The 16,706-nt window shown below is 43.3% G+C and overlaps 1 protein-coding gene across 1 annotated transcript in view; it reads right to left on the bottom strand.

The window, feature by feature from the left end:
• Window positions 1-16,706, bottom strand: part of LOC121543035 (glutamate receptor ionotropic, kainate 2-like) — a 151,108-nt gene that overhangs the window by 38,255 nt on the left and 96,147 nt on the right. The window contains exons 11-13 of the mRNA XM_045214344.1: window positions 15,041-15,264; window positions 7,460-7,578; window positions 4,269-4,486 (exon numbers count right to left, since the gene is read on the bottom strand). Of these exons, the coding sequence (XP_045070279.1) occupies window positions 4,269-4,486; window positions 7,460-7,578; window positions 15,041-15,264 (561 nt within the window). The remainder of the gene's footprint in view (window positions 1-4,268; window positions 4,487-7,459; window positions 7,579-15,040; window positions 15,265-16,706) is intronic.

The raw sequence follows: 16,706 nt of genomic DNA, 5'->3' as shown, positions 1-16,706 counted from the left end.
GGTGTCTGGTTAGACTGTAAACTCTCCTTCCAGACTCACATTAAGCATCTCCAATCAAAAGTTAGATCTAGAATCGCCTTCCTATTTCGCAACAAAGCCTCCGTCACTCATGCTGCCAAACATGTCCTCGTAAAACTGACTATCCTACCGATCCTTGACTTCGGCAATGTCATTTACAAAATAGCCTCCAAAACTCTACTCAGCAAATTGGATGTAGTCTATCACAGTGCCATCCGTTTTGTCACCAAAGCCCCATGTGGTCCTCTGTAGCTCAATTGGTAGAGCATGGCGCTTGTAACGCCAGGGTAGTGGGTTCGATCCCCGGGACCACCCATACATAAAAATGTATGCGCACATGACTGTAAGTCGCTTTGGATAAAAGCGTCTGCTAAATGGCATATTATTATTATTATATACTACCCACCATTGTGACCTGTACGCTCTTGTTGGCTGGCCCTCACTACATATTCGTCGCCAAACCCACTGGCTCCAGGTCATCTATAAATCACTGCTAGGCAAATCCCCGTTTAATCTTAGCTCACTGGTCACCATAGCAACACCCACCCATAGTCTGCTCTCCAGCAGGTACAGTGGGGGAAAAAAGTATTTAGTCAGCCACCAATTGTGCAAGTTCTCCCACTGAAAAAGATGAGAGAGGCCTGTAATTTTCATCATAGGTACACGTCAACTATGACAGACAAATTGAGAAAAAATATCCAGAAAATCACATTGTAGGATTTTTATGAATTTATTTGCAAATTATGGTGGAAAATAAGTATTTGGTCACCTACAAACAAGCAAGATTTCTGGCTCTAACAGACCTGTAACTTCTTCTTTAAGAGGCTCCTCTGTCCTCCACTCGTTACCTGTATTAATGGCACCTGTTTGAACTTGTTATCAGTATAAAAGACAGCTGTCCACAACCTCAAACAGTCACACTCCAAACTCCACTATGGCCAAGACCAAAGAGCTGTCAAAGGACACCAGAAACACAATTGTAGACCTGCACCAGGCTGGGAAGACTGAATCTGCAATAGGTAAGCAGCTTGGTTTGAAGAAATCAACTGTGGGAGCAATTATTAGGAAATGGAAGACATACAAGACCACTGATAATCTCCCTCGATCTGGGGCTCCACGTAAGATCTCACCCCGTGGGGTCAAAATGATCACAAGAACGGTGAGCAAAAATCCCAGAACCACACGGGGGGACCTAGTGAATGACCTGCACAGAGCTGGGACCAAAGTAACAAAGCCTACCATCAGTAACACACTACGCCACCAGGGACTCAAATCCTGCAGTGCGAGACGTGTCCCCCTGCTTAAGCCAGTACATGTCCAGGCCCGTCTGAAGTTTGCTAGAGTGCATTTGGATGATCCAGAAGAGGATTGGGAGAATGTCATATGGTCAGATTAAACCAAAATATAACTTTTTGGTAAAAACTCAACTCGTCGTGTTTGGAGGACAAAGAATGCTGAGTTGCATCCAAAGAACACCATACCTACTGTGAAGCATGGGGGTGGAAACATCATGCTTTGGGGCTGTTTTTCTGCAAAGGGACCAGGACGACTGATCCGTGTAAAGGAAATAATTAATGGGGCAATGTATCGTGAGATTTTGAGTGAAAACCTCCTTCCATCAGCAAGGGCATTGAAGATGAAACGTGGCTTGGTCTTTCAGCATGACAATGATCCCAAACACACCGCCCGGGCAACGAAAGAGTGGCTTCGTAAGAAGCATTTCAAGGTCCTGGAGTGGCCTAGCCAGTCTCCAGATCTCAACCCCATAGAAAATCTTTGGAGGGAGTTGAAAGTCCGTGTTGCCCAGCGACAGCCCCAAAACATCACTGTTTTGCATGGAGGAATGGGCCAAAATACCAGCAACAGTGTGTGAAAACCTTGTGAAGACTTACAGAAAACGTTTGACCTGTGTCATTGCCAACAAAGGGTATATAACAAAGTATTGAGAAACTTTTGTTATTGACCAAATACTTATTTTCCACCATAATTTGCAAATACATTCATAAAAAATCCTACAATTTGATTTTTTGGATTTTTTTTTCTAATTTTGTCTGTCATAGTTGACGTGTACCTATGATGAAAATTACAGGCCTCTCTCATCTTTTTAAGTGGGAGAACTTGCACAATTGGTGGCTGACTAAATACTTTTTTTCCCCACTGTATATCTCACTGGTCATCCCCAAAGCCAACACCTCCTTTGGCCGCCATTCCTTCCAGTTCTCTGCTGCCAATGACTGGAACGAAAAATCTCTGAAGCTGGAGACTCTTATCTCCTTCACTAACTTTAAGCGTCAGTTGTCAGAGCAGCTTACCGATCACTGCACCTGTACACAGCCATTCTGAAATTAGCCCACCCAACTACCTCATCCCCATATTGTTATTTATTTTGCTAATTTGCACCCCAGTGTCTCTATTTGCACATCATCTTTTGCACATCTATCATGTTAATTACGAAATTGTAACTATTTTAGCACTATGGCCTATTTATTTATTGCCTTACCTCCATAACTTACTACATTCGCACACACTGTATATATATTTTCTGTATTTTTGACTTTATGTTTTGTTTACCCCATATGTAACTCTGTGTTGTTGTTTTTATCGCACTGCTTTGCTTTATCTTGGCCAGGTCGCAGTTGTAAATGAGAACTCAACTGGCTTACCTGGTTAAATAAAGGTGAAATCTCTGGATGGAATCCTTCTGATGACCAGATAGAGAATAATTGACCTCCTGTGCCAGGCTTCTGAACACACACAAGCTAAAATACGAAATATTTTGGATGTTGGGCAACAAAGAAACATTTAATTGAAAAATGATTACAGCAAAGAAAAGTATTGTTGCAATGGGATGTCAGCATAAGTAAAATTCTTCACCAGAATAGATTGTGTGTGCTCCCTCATGCCAACTGTTGTTTTCAGTAATTTGTTACGGAATGGTAAAAATACTATTTAAAGCTTCGCTAACACCGTGCCATATTAGCTACAGTAATGAATTGGTGGGTGCGTATGTATGTGTGTGTGTGTGTGTTTGAACGCACACGTATGTGTATATTTGTTAAAGAGAGAGAGAGTATGCATGTGTTTTCATGGGTGTGTCTTTTGAGAATGTGTTCACACTTCACACACACAGACCTGATAAAAAAAGTGTGAAGTGTGAAAAGTGTGAAATAAAAAAAACACCAGAAGCCATCAAGATCCATTGCAGCAGTCTGAGAGAGACAGATCTTCCCTCCATCTGGCATAGAGCTGTCCGTGCATCACGGCGGTGTGGATACGAGAGACAAACAGTGCAGAGTAATCAGAGACACACAGCAGGGAGATCTTGTGCATAGAGAATACTGTAGAATACCCTAAAACACTGCTGGCTTAATAAGATACCCTTGATATGCTGCAGTGACTCCACATGATCAACCAGTGAGGGGATTGTAGAGGAGAGGAGAGAGCTGGCGAGAATGAACAAATAGAAAGGCTATACTTTTTTATAAACCGGGTGGTTCAAGTCCTGAATGCTGATTGGCTGAAAGCCTTGGTATATCAGACCGTATACCATGGGTATGACAAAACATTTATTTTTACTGTTCTAATTATATTGGTAAATAGTGTATAATAGCAATAAGGCACCTCGGGCTTTGTGATATATGGCCAATATGCCACGGCTAAGGGCTGTATCCAGGCACCAGGCACTCCGCATTGCGTCGTGCTTTGAACAGCCCTTAGCCGTGGTATATTGGCCATATATCACACCTCCTCGGGCCTTATTGCTTAAATATACAGTACTGTAACTGTAAAACACGCTGCAGCCAATTTCACAGGCAGCACGAACTACAGCTGTAACCGACCTTATGACAACGTGTTATACTGTTCGTTAAAATCTTTATTTCCGGAACACTCCATTCTATTGTCCTGAGAATTTCTAGCTGTCACAGATTTACTGTTGAACTAGATTCTACAGATCATCTGAGCTCTTTGACAATTTATTTACCAATTTATTTGTATTTTTCCTTACATGTCAATACATCTGAAATGCATTTACATTTGCCTCCAAGTATTCTCTAACCATGTGTCCTTTATTGGTGCAACACACTGTACATTATGTACATGTTGTAAACATACTGTATGATTTGGTCGACTGATTGATGTATCCTTGTTCAGTAGATGCACAAATACATAGAGTGATTGCTTGATAGACTGGCTGATAGATGAATAGACTGATAGATTTACAGTATGGCTCAATGCCCTATGTGACCCACCTTGAAGAAGGTCATAGTGGATCCGTCCTCCACCACTCCATACTCTATTCTGGTCTGCTTGGCCAGGTCGTCAGCCGAGTCGATGGGCGACTCCATCCTCTCCACGGTGAGGAAGGCAGCCAGGTTGGCCGTGTAGGAAGAGATGATTATCAGGGTGAAGAACCACCAGATGCCTCCTACGATCCTGGTGGACAGGGCTTTGGGCATTAACTCAGAGCCTGGTCGGGGGCGAGAGGAGAGGAGCAGAGAGAGGGGTCAGCCCCGGCAGGGTCCTGGAGCCAAGAGGAGAGACCCAGCCAGCAGCAACCACCAGAGGACCAGCCAGAGGACCAGGGCCAGCCCAGACCTCGGCATCCCACCGGGTCACAGACAACACGCACATGCACACACACTCACACGCACGCACGCACATCCACACATACCCTGGGCAGTCTAGGGCGGCAGTGCATTGTTGGGCCTGTGATGCGCATCCGGCCACATGGTGGCAGTTTGAATCAGGCTTTTACTGTGTGCTCTGGCTGCATATTATTTTAGCATTCACTCACACTGGAGAAAACTGTAGATACACCAAAGCTTCTCTTCTTTTGAGGTGCTTCGTCTGAAATCACTTAATCAAAATCCCTAGATGGTTGATTTACATCTGACAAAATGTCCGCATGTAGATGGATAGTTTCCAGGCTATATGCTATTCAGAACTTTTGCCTCTTAGTGTGTTCTTAAGGAGGGGCCTGTGTGAGTGGGTGGAGTGAGGTCTTCCTCTGGGGGCGTTGATTGAGGTCTGACCGGGCAGCGAGAAGATCATTCTCCTCAAGTAGCTCAAGGCAATTTAAAGCTGCGATCTCGCACATTCACTCAAAGGCGATGAACTGTGGTAAAGATAGGAGGATAAGAACTCCACTTCTCTCCTTAGGTGAGACTCAATCTCCCACTCATCTCACTCTGCCTCTGAGGTGCCTCTTATAACTTTCTCCCAGTCCGGGAAGTGAGCCGTCACTCAGGGAGAGATATGGTGAGAGAGCAGAGACCTGACAGCCTCGTCCAGCAACATCTGAATTCATGCCCAAAGCCCTGTCCACCAGAGAGAGTGAAAGAGAGAGAGAGAGAGAGAGAGAGAGAGAGAGAGAGAGAGAGAGAGAGAGAGAGAGAGAGAGAGAGAGAGAGAGAGAATGTGGAGGGGAACAAAGAGAGACACACTGCACTCAATCCGCTCCGCACATCCACCCTCACATCATCTCACCCCCCACTCCCTCATGTCCCTTCCCAAATCTCCTCTCACTCTCCCTGATTCCTCTCACCCCCACCACTCCCCCCCACCAGCCAGACACACAGTGTAACATGATTCAACAGCCACACCATCATTACCCAGGATGCCTTGTAACCCACACTGCTCATTGGTCAAACCACTCAAATTAGGAAAAAAAGACAAACTATATGAAAACAAACACAGAAAAGACACAGTAGCAAGACACATGACATGACCAGGAAAAACAGAGACAGCTTTGTGTTCAGTGGAACAACATTGTATACCAGCTCAGAGACCTTACCCCGTTGAGGCCATAGAGGCTCAATACTATGCAACAGACCGACCAACCGCCCAGGAGCGGAGCGCGTCAGAGCCAAAGCAACTGAACCTGGTTGGGGCTGACTGTCATGTACCCAAGGTAACGTCATGTCCAAACTGCACATCCCACAGTTTTCTGGGGGCGGGGCCAAGCCGCGGGAGCAGGGGAGCCTCTCTACAGTGTAGGCCAGCGCGGTCGTCACAGAGACGCCATGCAGACAGGCACAGTGTGCTCCTCTGTTTGTCTCAACCCCCAAAACCCTTCTGCCCTACAGCCACATCTTCTCAACTACAGGACTTAACACCGTTACATTGACAGGTATATAAGACCTACTCTACAGCATACTTTACTACACTCAGATACCCTGACCTACCCTTGACACACTTATGAAAACATTCCAGCAAGCTCTAAGATACCCTAGAATATCCATTACACATTTAACATGGCCCATACAGAAGCTAACATTTCTCAAGCCATGATGCATCTTTAACCTGTGCAATATGTAGAATTGCCTAACACAAATACAGAGGCCAAAAACCTACCCAAATGGGTATCTTCATTATACACACCTGCACAAGGTGGATAAGAGTCCCAAGAGTTCTAACCGTTAGATTTTGTCAATTTCAATGTGTTTATTTTCTTAAAACTTAGACTCTTACCAATCACAGTATTCAAATCTACAATTATTATACCTGCAAAAGAATCACTCAATCAACTTCATTTAAAATAGTATTAAGGCTTGCATGCCAATTCATTGCATGCAACCAGCCATCAACAATGGCCAGTAAAAAAAAAAAAACGGAAAATTGTTCTCCAAAAGATTCATATCCGGGCAGAACTTTGCCTAGGTAAGTCAGTCTTCTCCATGTTCCATTCCATGGTCCAAATCAGATGCAGGGCAGACACAGGCTGTTATAACCATGCTGCAGACCTTACTGTCATCATCGCTAACTTAACTAACGCTGCTTTCAAATATGTTGCATTGCTCAGGGAATGAAAAAAATAATGTATTAGAAAATGCAACATATCTCGTCTTGGCATGCAGTCTCAGTCGATATGACAAGTCTGAATGAAATCATTCCATTTCATTTCATGTGATGCCCTAATGCAGTTCCTTTAGTTTAGTTTTGCTTTTCTCAATCTAAAGACGCAAACACTAGTTGAGAAGATATGGCATCGGTTTGGCAGAAGGAAACAAAACCAGACTGAGGCAGGCTAAGAGACAGCACACTGTTTTAGCTCTCATTCTCATTCTCTCTGCACCTAGCTCTTTACCTTCTGACACATGGGGGACAGCACTTACCTGTTCTGGAACCTGTGGGGAAGGGAGGGAGGCAGGTGGGGTGGGGTTGGGGACAGAGGAGGGGTACAGTAGATGGGAGATAGGAGAGGGGGGGAAAACGCCTGGCTCTCCTATCCTATCAATCAATCAATCAATCACGCTCATCATCCAGGATCTCAAGATCCACACTGTGGACGGACAGACGCAACCAAATCAGTCAGTCAGTCCGCTTCCAGCTACATGCACAGAGGCCCCCATGCATGGTTGTGGGCCAGGTTATGAGCAAGTTTGTACCCCCAGCAAAAGAGTGGGACGTGTGCTAAAGAGGGGCAGGCAGAGGCGTCTACCTTGCTGCATGAGAGCTCCAACTCCGAACCAGAAACTATTTAGCAGGGTGAAATTGTTTTCCACTACATCCGAGTCGGGGTTGCAGGGGTGGGGGTTATACCACTCGTAGGGACTAAACCTGTGGCAATCGACAGAGAACACACACATACACACGTTTATTTCACTTGTGTTCAGCACTAATAGAACAGACAGACAGTGTTGCAGACCAGTACTGGCTTGGCTTGGCCTACCTGGAGAGATAGGGAAGAGGAACAAAGGTTAGTCAGTTATTGATCACAACAACAATATGTGATACTTTGGCATCTTGATATTGGGAACATATACCCCAGTACGTGGACAACTACAAATATCTAGGTGTCTGGTTAGACTGTAAACTCTCCTTCCAGACTCACATTAAGAATCTCCAATCCAAAGTTAAATCTAGAATCGGTTTCCTATTTCGCAACAAAGCCTCCTTCACTCATGCTGCCAAACATGCCCTTGTAAAACTGACTATCCTACCGATCCTTGACTTCGGCGATGTCATTTACAAAATAGCCTCCAACACTCTACTCAGCAAATTGGATGTTGTCTATCACAGTGCCATCCGTTTTGTCTCCAAAGCCCCATATAATACCCACCACTGTGACCTGTACGCTCTTGTTGGCTGGTCCTCACTACATATTCGTCGCCAAACCCACTGGCTCCAGGCCATCTATAAATCACTGCTAGGCAAATCCCCGCCTTATCTTAGCTCATTGGTCACCATAGCAACACCCACCCGTAGTCTGCGCTCCAGCGGGTATATCTCACTGGTCATCCCCAAAGCCAACACCTCCTTTGGCCGCAATTCCTTCCAGTTCTCTGCTGCCAATGACTGGAACAAACTGCAAAAATCTCTGAAGCTGGAGACGCTTATCTCCCTCACTAACTTTAGGCATCAGTTGTCAGAGCACCTTACCGATCACTGCACCTGTACACAGCCCATCTGAAATTAGCCCGCCCAACTACCTCATCCCTATATTGTTATTTATTTTGCTCATCTGTACCCCAGTATCTCTATTTGCACATCATCTCTTGCACATCATTCCAGTGTTAATACTAAATTGTAATTATTTTGCACTATAGCCTATTTTATTGCCTTACCTCCATAACTTGCTAAATTTGCACACTGTATATTAATTGTATTTCTGTTGTATTTTTTTTGATTTTTGTTTTGTTTTTACCCCATATGTAACTCTGTGTTGTTGTTTTTATCGCACTGCTATGCTTTATCTTGGCCAGGTCGCAGTTGTAAATGAGAACTTGTTCTCAACTGGTTTACCTGGTTAAATAAAGGTGAAATAAAAAAAAAAAAAAAAATATACTGCCCGACAAGGTAACGCTAGAAATTGTCATTGTACGCTAATGTATTTTAGTTGTTGTTAGGACAATTAATCAATTAGAGTGTAACATGTCGGTTAAACGAACAAAACATCCCAAACAACAATATGACGTACACCATCCCTTTACATGTCACTCAGGTCTGCATTTGTTATTATCTCTTCGAGATGACAGATGAAGTATTTAAACAACCCTTCTTACCACTTGTCAGTCCAAAACACACTGCTCATGTTGACATGCTCATATCAAAGGCAATTTACTCCATCATTTAATCGATGGGATCTGAAAAGAACTTAAATGTCACTTGAGAAAAGCACTAATAATCCTTCTAATCTACAGATGGCATTAAAATTCAACAGATCAAACAGTTAATTCCCATCATGCCTGCCTGCCTGTGCTGTGCTGTGCGGTACTCACTCCCACTCACTCCGCTCTGCTCCAGCTTCAGCTCAGCTCACTCCTCAAGCAAAGAGATTTCCCATTTATTCACGTTAAATAAAAGTGACATTACATTAGTAAAGGTTGATTGGGCTACAATTAAGCATCCTGACCCAATTTGGTTTGTGCTGTAGTTGTGGAATCATAGGAGCAATATCTTTTTTTTCCCCCTGGTTGAAGTATATGACTAATCAAATTGAATAGACGATGGATGTAATCTGTGGACTTGACTCACTAGAAGCTATTAAATTCCAAAAGTCCACAATAATATCCAATGAAAAAAAATCAGATTTTCCATAGAAAGAATTAAACAGTATACAATCCAGCAGGGTTACTTGTCAGCTTAGTATCATTTTCTAGGGTCTTGGTGGCTTAGATATATCAAATCTAATCTAATTGTATTTTATTTACCACATGCGCCGAATACAACAGGTGTAGACCTTACAGTGAAATGCTTACTTACAAGCCCTTAACCAACAATGCAGTTTTAAGAAAATAAAAAAAGCAAATAATTACAGAGCAGCAGTAAAATAAAATAACAGTAGGGAGGCTATATACAGGGGGTACCGGTACAGAGTCAATGTGCGGGGGCACCGGCTAGTCTACGGTCACCGGTTAGTCTATATAGCTATATATTGGTGACAGCATTAAGACATATTACAGTATGGATAATATGACAGCATCAGAACATGCACCTTGTCATTTAATAATGGGCTTGGCCATTATAATGTGGTTAGTGCACGCTCCCTTTCCACCATGTCACACTCAAGGTGGTATTCTAGTCTAGCTCCAAGACCTCTGAATGTCCTTTAGATCACACCATTCCTTGTTTTAACACAATCCTTGGCCCTAAATCAATCTGTCTACTCAATTTGCCCCAGCTTTGCTTGCTTGTCAATTTGCAATGCCAAATTGAGTTCATGTGAACTGTGACCTTGGCAAGATGTATGTGACTAGTGACTGGTACCCCTGGCTGGACCCCCTTAGTGGAGATCTCTCTGAGCAAAGCCAATTACCACAAGCCAGGAAAACAAATGGGCCAGCTTGTCATCCTACATCCGTAGATGGCCTGAGCATACTAGGAAAGGGTGGGGTAAGAGGCGGGGAGTTACCTTACCGCGGTGGGAATACTAAACAATCCCGTCGCCGTACGAGGAGAACCACTAGCAGCAGCTTAACCTGCCTTTGAAGGTAGCGCTGCCCGGCCACTCCGCCGGCCCCATCCCGTTCAGTTAGCTGTCAGTTTGATCCAATTACACCGCCCTTACGTTATCTCAGGTCATCAGAGCCGCAGAGGGAGAGACTTTGAGTAAGGTCACCACTGAGCGGATAGAGAGAGAGAGAGAGAGAGAGAGAGAGAGAGAGAGAGAGAGAGAGAGAGAGAGAGAGAGAGAGAGAGAGAGAGAGAGAGAGAGAGAGAGAGAGAGAGGGAGGGAGAGAGAGAGGGAGGGAGAGAGAGAGAGAGAGAGAGAGAGAGAGAGAGAGAGAGAGAGAGAGAGAGAGAGAGAGAGAGAGAGAGAGAGAGAGAGAGAGAGAGAGAGAGAGAGAGAGAGAGAAAGATAACCACAGACAGGCAGGCAGGCAGGCAAGAAGGGAACTCAGCAGCGGAGAAGAAACAATGGCTTTTATCTTTTTATAGGGTCATCCTGCTGAAAACTCAACAGATGATACGCCTGATAACACCAATGTCAGGGGAGATGAATCAACACAGAGAGAGCACTACAATGGGGCTGTTGCTGGTCTCTTCTATTCTAAATGGCTGTGGAAAAGACATGGCTATATATCTCTATAGGCTTCCTATGAACCTTCCAAGCAATCAACAGCGTTAGAATGAGGCTGTTGCCGTATACTATTCTATATGGCTTGAAAAAATACATTTATATATGTCTCTCTATACACAAACCTTGCAACCAATCAGAAAAGCTCAATCAAATGCTGTTGTTTGCTTCTATTTCCAGGATGATCAAAAATCTATATCTGTAGTGTTGCAGTGAGAGGCATGGGGTTATAGAGAGCACACTGAGAGTCTCATTCTACTAATGGATGAGAAATGCAGAAGAGTTTAATAGAAATTCCATTACATTCGGTCCCTCTCTACAAATGTAGAACAAGGGGTGGGAAATGTGCCTGTTATATGAGCATGTTGTAACATGTTGCAGTTAATGAAGCAGACGGTGTTAGACTGTGTATTGAACATATGATGTACTATGTTTCACAGTAACACAAATGAAGGAGAGACTGTGTAATATTGAGGCAGTCTTCTATCCACCAGGCATGTGACAACAACATGTAACAATAGTAGGAGACTACATAATTAAACGATTGGCCGACAGAAAGAGAGAATCCTGCATAAATGTTTTGATAAATTGTTGACGATAAGAGAGCTCGTTCGCTCCTCTCCAAGTTTTATCTTTTTAAATTTCATTTGATAAGGAAGAGGCAGGAAATTTGATTCCCCCAAACTGTAACAAGGTGATAATGCACAGAGATGGTGTGAAGGCGGTGGGATGTACAATAGAGACTGTTTCAGCTGTTTCATTTCATCACCTACATAACAAAGGAAGAAGGAGCAGTGTAAGAAAGATATTAGAGGAAAACAACAACTACAACAACAACAACACCTACCACAACAACAACAACAACAACAACAACAACTGCTGATATTGAGGAGGATAACTTATTAAATCATGTAATCTTGTGGTTTTCCCACTGTATCCTGACAGTGTTTCTAAATATGGCATGTAGATCAGTTTGGGGAGCCTAAACCAGACCTTATAATGTCACCTATACGGCATTCACACACACACACACACACACACACACACACACACACACACACACACACACACACACACACACACACACACACACACACACACACACACACACACACACACACACACACACACACACCCATGCATACAGTAGCATAAACCCCCTCACACATACAGAACACACACAAGCGTACATAGATAAAATGTGTACACACACATAAATATGTACAGTTAGCTTAGTTACCTTTCCAGAGAACGACTGAGGCTTGTGCCACTACACTGTACTGTATATATGCATGCTACTGATGCCCTACCATGCCTAGTGTCTGAAGGGGGGCAACAAACAGAGTGAAAGGGATATTTTAACACTTACCCAACAACACTTACTTACTGTGATCATTTAAAAAAGATAGGTGCATATTCTGAACCAACTTAGATGACAGTTGCAGCGTTTTATTCTCTTGTGTGATCATATCGCCAGTAACATTGGAAAACACACGTGCATTAACTGTAAAACTATTGGGTGTACAACTCAAAGGAGTTACGCTCCCCCAAAAGTTTTAGAGTTAACATGAACTTTTCTGTCTCTTCTTCTCCACCGTGCCTCAAACGTTGGCCATAGTGAGATGAGAGCCACCAGATCAAGGGGAGTGATACAAGACCATGGTACATGCCTATGGAGAAGCAAGAGGAACTACCCCTCCCTATTTTCAGGCTCTGCTCAAACACTACACCCCAACCTGAGTACTCCGTTTTGCCACCTCTGGTGTCTTGGCCGTCCCACCCCTGCAGGAGGGCAGCTCTCGCTCAGCCCAGTCCAAGCTCTTCTCTGTCCTGGCACCCTAATGATGGAACCAGCTTCCCCCTGAAGCTAGGACAGCAGAGTCCCTGCCCATCTACCGAAAACATCTGGAACCCTACCTCTTCAAAGAGTATCTTAAATACCCCCCCCCCCATACTTACTATGACTGTGATATGTAGTTGTCCCACCTAGCTATCTTAAGATGAATACACTAACTGTAAGCCGCTCTGGATAAGAGTGTCTGCTAAATGACTAAAATGTAAATGTAAAAATGTCAAACTCTGCCCTACTTTCCCATGCCTGAGAACTAAGCCTGAACAAAAAAAACAAAAGATACACAACTACTACCCACATAAAAACGTATTTTGCTTAGCATTAGACCATCTACAATGCCATTGCTCTTATTTCAATCATAATATCCAGCCTTTAAGGTCAAGATGAAAAATATAAGAATGCTTGAACTGAAACGTACTACTATTGGTAAAAATTCATCCTAACCAATATGGTATCCATCAATATAAAATGTCAACACAAAACAGTTTATCACAGGTAAAAGCTAAATTACATTTAAATCTTCTACACTACATCATGATTGAATATTTCAATAAAATGTTAGCGTTCTCTGTAAACGTTATGCTAAAGTTCCTACAGGACTGGCCCTATCCTCCACCAGTGGACCAGTGGCTGAGACTGAAATGGCACCCTATTCCCTATATAGTGCACTTCTTTTGAACAAAGCCCCATGGGCCCAGATCAACATTAGTGCATTATATAGGAAATAGGGTGCCATTTTGGACAAAGCCAGTTATTAGGGATCAGATCAACCCAATGTATGCGCAGGGTCAGATGCTGATAACTAGCCGATCAACTAATCCTGATGAGTTTGACAACACACACACCATCTTACCTCAAGTTCTAACACACACCATCTTACCTCAAGTTCTAACACACACCAGTTTACCTCAAGTTCTAACACACACCATCTTACCTCAAGTTCTAACACACACCAGTTTACCTCAAGTTCTAACACACACCAGTTTACCTCAAGTTCTAACACACACTATCTACCTCAAGTTCTAACACACATCAGTTTACCTCAAGTTCTAACACACACCATCTTACCTCAAGTTCTAACACACACCATCTTACCTCAAGTTCTAACACACACCAGTTTACCTCAAGTTCTAACACACACCAGCTTACCTCAAGTTCTAACACACAGCATCTTACCTCAAGTTCTAACACACACCAGCTTACCTCGCGTCCTGACAACAAACATAAAAGCCTCACTCTTCATACCCTCTCTTCGCTTCTACAATAATCCTACAAAAACCCAGACAATCTATACTGTACAAACAAGTGATCAACCTTACAAGTGATCAAGCTTTTTTAATTGTCAGCCACATCTGTCGTTTTTTTCTAAGTGACTGTCATAACTAATATGTTCTTACTGTGCTTATATTATTCCTATGTAGATTCTATGACCCGGTATGTTTGAGGCAAGGTGAAGAAAAAAACAGAAAAGAAAAGACAGTAGTGACTTTGAGACACTGGAGACTAAAGCGAAAAGGAGGCAGCAGCCGTTCACACCGAGGAGCACACACATACATACACACATACCGCACACACGCAGTCCTGAAACGGCTGGTTTAACGTCTCTGCTCGTAAGGTTTGTGTTTGTGTGCATTATCTCCTGAGCAGCAGATCGTTGTGGCAGACCAGGGAACAGCAGTGATGTGTGGAGACACAGCGACAACCCAGGAATCACTTAACAGCAGCTGCCTGCCTGCATCTCTAGAGCGGCCTGCTGATAGGGAGCACTCTGCCCTTCCTCCATTATACTGGGAGAGAAGGCTGAAAGGGAACCATAGGGAACTGTCTTTTGAATGCTGGAAAATCTACTTTCCTCAGATATATAGACTTTTATCCATGTACCTTTTTCTTCAAAGTTGGTTGCATTATTAAAAGTTTGAGTGAATGTGTTTCTGAGTTTTTCAGTATGGGGCTGCCTATAAAGTCTGTGTCATCTGAGTGAGTAGGAGACAATACACTAACAGATATAGTCTACTTAGTGTCAAGATCATAACATAATCACAGAGAGATTATCCTGTTAGTCAGATGGGGTGAGGTTAATTAATTAAGACGTTAGCGCATATAATAGTGTGTGAATTAATTAGCTGTGATCATTGGAACTGACATGTTACCTGGCTATGACAAACAGCACACAACTGACACCCAAGTAAGCCAGCAGAATATACATCCAGATATCGGGTGAGAGGGGGTTAAGGAAGGAGAAGACCCCAGGGTTGGTTCCGTTGGGTTTGCGGTAGAGGATACTTATCCCCAGCGTCATGAAGGGCTTGGAGAAGTCGATGACCTTCTCCCTCACATAGGTGATGGCCAGGGGAGCCACTGCCAGATCAGCTTTCTGTCAACAGACAACATAAAAGGGAAGAGGGATAGGCTGTAAATCAGGGGCGCAGGAAGCGTTTAGAGCCAATCAAATTAAGAAAACAGGGCCTTTACACATCACAGAGTCTGTCCCATGGCACTTAGGAGGATATTTAGAGCCCTTCTAGCTCTTGCTCTCTCTCTTTCTCTCTCTCTCTCTCTCTCTTTCTATCTCTCTCTCTCTCTCTCTCTCTCTCTCTCTCTCTCTCTCGTTCCTACACACACTCCCTCGCTGCCACACACACACGCACACACACTCTCTCCCTCAACCCCCCCCCCCTTTTATATCCTCTTTCTATCCCCCTTCTCCTTTCCTTGTCCGACATTGAACCTAAACCAATAAAAAAAAAACTCTATGGTCCTATCGACCACAGCCACTGGGGCAGAGGAGTTTCAGGGTGGAGGAGGGAGGGCGTGAGTGATGGAAGAAATTGTGCCCAGAAAACAAGATAACGTTGAACCATCGTCATTCTCATAAGAACACAGAAATCTACATCTTATATTGTGTCTCTGATCTGAGAGGATCATATTTAGATGTTATTTCAAAATAACCCTATTTCTTCACAACCCTGAATCAGGAGTTCTACTTTTTGATCTACAATCTTTCCACAGTCTCATCACTCATATTCCATCCGTAAGTATCCCTCCGCCATGGCTCAGAGTGGGAGTCATTCTTCATGTTAATACAGTGTGTTGACCTTGACCTTTCAATCGAGTCACATCCGAAACGTCCCAACCAATCCGGTCTCTCTATGTGGGGTTAAACCTCTGTGTGGTTGATAAATCTGTGGCTCCATTGTGACACAGGTACATGCTAAACACTCACAGCAAGGTCAGCAACATAATTTCTCAAGTAAATATCCTGTTCGTCGCCATGAAGGTTGTCATACATCAATCTAGATTGAATGAGGTGGTTTGGTCCCAGGAACTATAATGTTTGAAGAACTATTTCTGATATTAAACAGGACATCATCTGTAGTCATACGAGGTAGGCTGCCTTTATTTGTTCCATGTAATTTAAGGCCAAGTGACATGACCCGATCCTATTTAGATCATTTAATCTAGCTCATGAACAGGTCCTATTTCAACTGAATGTATCCAGGTGCATCTACAGTACTCTAGTTATATGTCTCTAAGCATTAGTCAGAGAGCAAAAGTGATTTCTTTCAACTCCATTTGACTGGATATGTTCAGCTTCTTCAGCTCAATTCGCCATGTCCTGGTTAGTTAGTATAGACTACAGTATACAGTTGAAGTCGGAAGTTTACATACACCTTAGCCAAACACATTTAAACTCAGTTTTCACAATTCCTAACATTTAATCCTAGTAAAAATTCCCTGTTTTAGGTCAGTTAGGATCATCACTTTATTTTAAGAATATGAAATGTCAAAATAATAGTAGAGAGAATGATTTATTTC

The sequence above is a fragment of the Coregonus clupeaformis genome, unplaced genomic scaffold, assembly GCF_020615455.1.
Source record: "Coregonus clupeaformis isolate EN_2021a unplaced genomic scaffold, ASM2061545v1 scaf0239, whole genome shotgun sequence".
Taxonomy (NCBI): domain Eukaryota; kingdom Metazoa; phylum Chordata; class Actinopteri; order Salmoniformes; family Salmonidae; genus Coregonus; species Coregonus clupeaformis.
Note: the sequence above shows the minus strand (reverse complement) of the source record. Positions and strands in the feature narration are given on the sequence as shown.